This window comes from Mytilus trossulus, chromosome 11 (genome assembly GCF_036588685.1).
Source record: "Mytilus trossulus isolate FHL-02 chromosome 11, PNRI_Mtr1.1.1.hap1, whole genome shotgun sequence".
Taxonomy (NCBI): Eukaryota; Metazoa; Mollusca; class Bivalvia; order Mytilida; family Mytilidae; genus Mytilus; species Mytilus trossulus.
In genome coordinates this window covers 19,117,399-19,124,409 of record NC_086383.1, presented here as the reverse complement: position 1 = coordinate 19,124,409, position 7,011 = coordinate 19,117,399, and the positions used below count along the sequence as shown (strand labels likewise).

General features: G+C 32.6%; 1 protein-coding gene across 1 annotated transcript; it reads right to left on the bottom strand.

Annotated features, from left to right (window-relative positions):
• Positions 1-4,610: 4,610 nt before the first annotated feature.
• LOC134689808 (uncharacterized) lies at positions 4,611-6,329 on the bottom strand. Its single transcript, XM_063549773.1, has one exon. The coding sequence runs from the start codon at positions 6,327-6,329 to the stop codon at positions 4,611-4,613; it is 1,719 nt and encodes a 572-aa protein (XP_063405843.1).
• Between the last annotated feature and the right edge of the window lie 682 nt (positions 6,330-7,011).

Sequence of the window (7,011 nt, the reverse complement as noted above, 5' to 3'; positions counted from 1 at the left end):
TCAAGCTTTAAAATCAATTTGATCAAATTAATAAGAATAGAATCAAAACTTTCAATAATAAGTTTCTACAATACAATTCAATTCAATGTTTCCGAATCCAATGACTTACTGCTTTTTTAGTAAAATTGCACTGTTCCATTACTATACTGTTCAATTGTTTATTAATAAATAATTAAAAAAATACAGTTTAAACTTATTCTTTGTTTCCATACGCAAATTCATTCTGTATTCTATTTTTATTTCAAAAGTAAATTGAAGGAGTTCCCCGGAGAGTCGACCGTATTACTTGTGTGCCAAACATTTTCTTAGTTATAAGATGTGTAATACAGTGACAGCAGTGTAGGTTGTAAAAGTCGTTTTTTGACTGATATTTTTTTTAAAGTTGAAACAGTTGTTAAATTTCACTGTTGCAGGTTTTTATGCCCAATCTACCATAGTAGAGGGGCATTATGTTTTCTGGTCTGTGCGTCCGTTCGTCTGTTCGTCCGTCCGTCCGTCTGTTCGTTCGTCCGTCTGTTACACTTCAGGTTAAAGTTTTTGGTCAAGGTAGTTTTTGATGAAGTTGAAGTCCAATCAACTTGAAACTTAGTATACATGTTCCCTTTGATAAGATCATTCTAATTTTAATGCCAAATTAGAGAATTATTCCAATTTCACGGTCCAGTAAACATAGAAAATGATAGTGCCAGTGGGGCATCCGTGTACTGTGGACACATTCTTGTTTGTAACTGTTCAAACTTTAAAAATGTATGTCCTTAACATAAATTGACTGCATCAACGCTAGAAAAAGCTGTCACAGCCATTTAAGGTCTGAAACAACTATTATCTAATTGTAACAGTTGGTTTACATGGTTATTATAAATAAACTGTTGAAACGCCGAACTTCCACATAATTTATCAAAACTATTTCAAATATTAAATGCATCTTCTGCAATAATATTAAAATTATATTTTACCGAAGCCTTCTGGTATGTAAAACAAGTTATGTACGACTCTGAATAGACAGAATAAGAATAAAGATACCTAAAAAAATTAAATGCACATGTCAGAAATGAACGACATAAAACAAACAACGATCGCATAATAAATATATTTTTAAAAAAAACCAGCTACAACCGCACCTTAGGATAATAATATAAATTAAATTATATTAAACATTTAACGTATGTGACAACCTTTTAAAAAAAAAGTTGAAACAAATAAAAAAAAAAGCAATAAAAGTGTTGGGACATACTGTGAAAGTACTTTAATTCGTGGGTATCAATTTTCGTGGTTTGAGCAATATTTACATGTTCGTGGGTTTTTAAATTCGTGGATTTTAGTTTTCTTGAAAAAAAAAAACATTATAAAAAAGAAGGTTACAAATTGTCTTGATTGAAGGAAATTACAAAGTAAACATTGACCGTGAAAATCGTAGTGATAACACTTATTATCCCACGATAAAGTGATCAACAGACTAAGGACCATCAAAGGTGTTAATGAGGCCATAAACATGTCACCTAAAGGAAACAGTAACATAAACAAATGCCATAAAGGTAAACTGAATTGTCCAATATTTCTTATCAAAATCAAGCACAGCATGACATTGTTATTTCCCATATGTACGAGAACAATGAGTATATAAAATGAACACTTTATCATACTAGCATATCAATACCGGAAATCTGACTTTTATTGATCAAAATATTTTTTATGAGAATTAAAAGATCAAAAGTTGTGCAGTTTAGGTTATAAAAGATTAAATGGGTATAATCTTGCATGCGGTTGTAGTTCTGTGACTGCCATTAAAGTATTCTCAGATTTGGCGTTATTCAATATATTCTCTAGATCATAACAGTATTCAAACATTCCGATGGGGATCTGTCCGTGTCTTGATTTGGACAATGGTTGTTTTATTTCGTTGGACACTTAAATTCGTGGATAAAGTCATCCACGAAAACCACGAAAATTGGTACCCCACGAATAAAAGTACTTTCACAGTACATAGATTAACTGTTACAACATAGGAAGCAACCTGTCACAACCGTAACAGTTGTTATCAGTTGATTTGACAGTTATCTTCAGTCTTCCACAAACGAAGACAGTCGTACAATGACTGGTATGAACAGTTTTTTTTTCCAATTTTGTTACCTTTCAATAATAACTCAATATACTCTTATTATGTATATGTACAGATTATTTAAACAAATTTTGTTCCTTTTAGTTGTGATACCTTGGTTTTTTGTTAAAGCATTCATCATCTGTCAAACTTGGTAAGGGTACATTTTAACCCCACCAAAACATGCTTTTTGGGATACGATTGCTTTCAAGCAATCTGTAGACTTATACCGGTGGCTCAGAGCAATTGCCCTCACGTCAATCGTTTTATTCGAAACATTAAGGAACATCTCAGATTCTTATGATTGTCTTGGTTTATAAGGTAAAAACAAACAAAGGGATTGAACTTAATCAATTTTTCTATAATGTTCTTTTCATAATCTTCATGTTTGATAATTCCCTTGACTTATATGCGTGTTTTTAACAACACGGAAAATCAGAATTAAGCAGTATTTATATTTAGTGTAGTTATAAATTTAGAAACACGTCAGAGGGAATTCCCAGTTTTGATAAAATGCGATAGTTCTCTGAATGCCGATAAATCTATTTTATCATATAAGAACTGAAGTGGAGTTTTTCTTATATGTTACCGTTATGAAACTGATATTTGAGATTGTACTTCCATGAAGAAATAGGAACCATCTAGGTCGTTTAATAAACATTTAATATATCTTGCCCCAGGGTTTGTTTTGGAAATTATGCGCATGCGTATAGTTTTCTTGACTTTAAAGGGTTTTAGATTGAATGGTTGCTCTGGATTCCGCACTCAATTAATTAATTTATAACTCATCTTTTCTATGTATGTCTGCTATTAAGGGTACGTTATTGTTGTTGCATAATTTTAAATCATATGCATCATTTAAAATAAAATAAATGTATTCAACATCGTAAAACACCCCTTCAGGCGAAATGGAGTCTTCCATATATAAAATCGTTTCGAGTTGTCTCCCTTCCGAAGTAACTTCCGTGAATTCTGACTCTAAACAAGACGTCGATTATTAGCTCGTTCTGTCAAAAAACGTCGTTTTATAATAAAAAAACGAATGCAATTTAAATCGATAAATGTGTACGGAAAGGAGCCATGATCACTGACCCAAAGGAAATTAAATATTTAAAGAGTTAGGAATGGGGTTCCTCCTAGAATTAACGTAGGAAAATAGGTGATAAAATACGAAGTGAAATACCTTCTCTCACTCTGAGTCTCAGTGACTGCTGTGGAAAGTAAACTTGGAATTGATAGTACAAAAATAAAACAAAATAGGCCTAACTACATTGTTCATACACTTTTTTTATCCAGGTTTGGCTATTTTGTAACTATTTTACATGACTTTGTGCAGTTAAATTAGTTTTGAAAATAATGTTATCCAGCTACATGTATACATGTGTCAATGAAACAACGGCAATCGTATCCCTCAGAGCAATCGGCTCTTTGATTAGATAAAACATACGGTATGGGCTTTGCTCATTGTAGAAGGCAGTACGATAACCTATAGCGGATAACTTCTGTGTCATCTCATCTGTAGTGGAGAGTTGTCACGTTGGCAACCACATCACATCTTTGTTATATTTATAGGCAAGGAGGAGGTTTGTTCGCAAGTATAGTGTGCCTGTATCAAGCCAGGCTATCTGAACCATGTATTGTTCCCTGTTATCATTTGTTTGTCATTGTTTATTTTTTCGGGTCGCGTCGTCGATAGAGTGGTATATGTAGTTGAGACAACATCAATCACATATCAGACTTGCAAATTCAATTCAAATACATATATGAAGAGCATTAAAAACGAAAAGTTGTAGACAGCAAGATTAATATAAAACATGTATTTCCATACACGAAAATGTATTGTTAATCAAAGCTAGGTAATATAATTAATTGTTATAGACATGACATATATTTTGCAGACAAATTGCTTTGGCCCGCTTTAATTATTTTCACTATTGTCAATCATACCATATTTTCTAGTCTTATATCAGTGCAAAACTGCGTTCTATTAACATATTACTTACATAAAATCATAAATGTTGTTATATTTGATGCGTTTCCCTCAGTTTTAGTTTGTAACCCGGATTTGTTTTTTTTAGCAGTATAATACTGTTGACTTTATTTGTGAAAGGCAGTTGCGGATTGTGTGCAATTTATTTAAAAAATTGAAGAAAACGACAAGATAATAATGCTTTTAAGCCTTTGTCAACTTATATATATACCATCTTATGTTTGGAAGGTATAACTTGGTTACTGAAAAAAGATGTGAGGATGCTATTTAAAAGAAATATTTTTCAAACAACAATAAATGAGCTTGGTGAATATATCAATAATCTATGACTTTTAGTTTCTTAGAAAATGCGATACAATTTTGTTTAGACCAGTCGATAAACGGACAGAACAATATACTCTCCGAATGGCGAAATGAATATGAAGTAAGAAATTGTAAGAAGTGCCACCAATCACTGCAAACATATTACGATGCAGACTAGTTTGGTTTTTTTTTTACATTTTCTACATAAAGTGCTTAATTTTACAGCCGGTCGGCAATTCCATGGCTAGTAGGTTGTTTGGGGTATTCGTATGAAACACTAAAGACTAACGATTTCCCTGATTCATTACACACAAGAAGAAGGTTCTTTTCACAATTGTAATGAATAGCTACTGGTTTGTGAAGATTGTCTTCCTCTGACAGTAAAATTCGAGATTCTATTCCATTTTTGCCGATGAGTATTACTGTATTATTTTTTCTGCATGTGACAAAAGTATTACCGTAATTATCGTTTGCAATGCCGAGTGGGAAACTCGATTCTTGACAGTCAAATTTCCAATGTACGTTTCCATTAAAATCACAACAATATACTCCATTAGTAAGATATTGTGTCGCAAAATAAAGCTTATTATTAAACATAGAACAATATGTTGCAGGTTCAACTAGTGATAATGTTGAGAAAATATCACCGGACAAATGGAAGACCTGCAACATTCGATGATCACAGCAAACATAAAATTTTCCGTCCTTAAAAACAATCCCAAAACATCGGTTAGCTACTGGGAATGATCGCTGAATTTCTGAACAGTTCAGATCTATTATAACAACCTCTTTCTTTTCCACTAACGTCACAGCTACCAAGCTATCTTCTATTACTGCAGCATCGTAAGGCTCGTTTTTAATATTACGATATTTCGTGCATGTACCATTAAGATCCATAAGCATGAGTTTCTTGTTAAGCATATCAACCAAAACAAGCCGCCCATCTGCCAACATGTCACAGCCTCGTATTATGTTTCGAGGAAATGTTGTGTGCTTCTTTGGTATCCTTACTGTTTCGGTATTCGTCAATTTAACTCGGTTCAACAAATTAGGGGTTGGAATAAACAACTGCCCTTGTAGGTCTTTTCTGAGGGAAAGTCGTTCTGGATTTGAAAACGACACATCTAAAACCCCAACTTTTGTTATCGCATGTGTTATTTGTTCTAGAATCAAGCTTAGTTCTATGGTTAACTCAACTTTGCCTTCGTGATACTCTACTGCATTTATTTCCGTTTCATATTTTTGAACTTTTGAATCCAATTCGTTTATGTAAAGAAAAGTCTGAAAATCAGATGCATGTGCTTTGCTTTTATTTAATTCGTTCCTAAATGTACATACTGATGTTTGCATAACATCCAGGTTTTTGATAAGCCAATTAGTATTTTCTTGATGTTCCGTCAACTGATTCAAAAGGTCTTGTTTGAGTTGATCCAAGTGACTATTGACTAGTGTCTTTACAAATTCAACTTCAGCAATTATTTCAGCATGTTTTCCTTCTAAGTGTGTTCTTTTCTCGTGCTGCACTTTAGCTATTTTAGTAACAATTTCCAAGACATCTTTCACCCTATGTTCTAAGTCTTGGAATGCAACCGATTCCTTCACGTTTTTCACTATTTCCTGTAACGGTTTGAGTTCAGTGCATTCTTTGTGTTGCTCTGTAATACAACACTTACATAACGGGATATAATGTATCTGGCAATAAAATTCAAACGTTTCCTTGTGAAACTCACATTCTTGTCGAATATTTGCAATAGAGTCTTGTAATAACTGGAAGTCTTCTATAGCTATTGTGTTATGATGTCTTGGCGCTTTCTGAACTTGATGTTTTTCTTCACATTCTTCACATTTCTTTTCCCCACACTCTGAACACCATACACTGGCAGCACGTTTAACGTTAAGGTGCAGACAAATATCGCAAAAAAGTTCGGGTAACTCCATGACTGACCTAATTCATAAAGGATTTTTATTATTTGTAGATAGATATAAGAAGATATATAAATGGTATGATTGCATATCCATCCAAGTCATAATTTGTAAAATTCAACCATTATTAACAGCAAGCTATAACGCTATATAATTTATTCATATATACATATATCATAAAGGTGTCCTTGAATGAATTCAATACTTTGTAAAGTGCGTAGTATAACACTTTCTGCTCTGCGCACATAACTATTTTATGATTATTCATGTGTTATTGTTGAAATGAATTAACGTTGCTTTGAGCTGTTGTAATATTATACGAGTATAATGACTGCTAATACTGAAATCATTGTGAATGCCCAAATAACTGTAAACAATAGTTAATTATGGTAATAAACAGTGTTATACAATGTACGTTTTCTTTTACAGAAATAGGATATTCATGGTTTAAACTTTATTGTATTGTAACATCGACGTACGTAAAATGTAGGGTTAAATGTCTCAAATTGATATGTTTTGATATTTTAGATTTGAGTTTTGTCCAACAAACGATATTCCATTGTCATAAAAAAAAGTCGTTGAGATAAATATAAAAGAGAGACGAAAGATACCATAGGGAGAGTCAAACCCATAGATAGAAAATAAACAGACAACGCCAAATAATAGTACAGAAGACACACCATAGAAAACTAAAGAA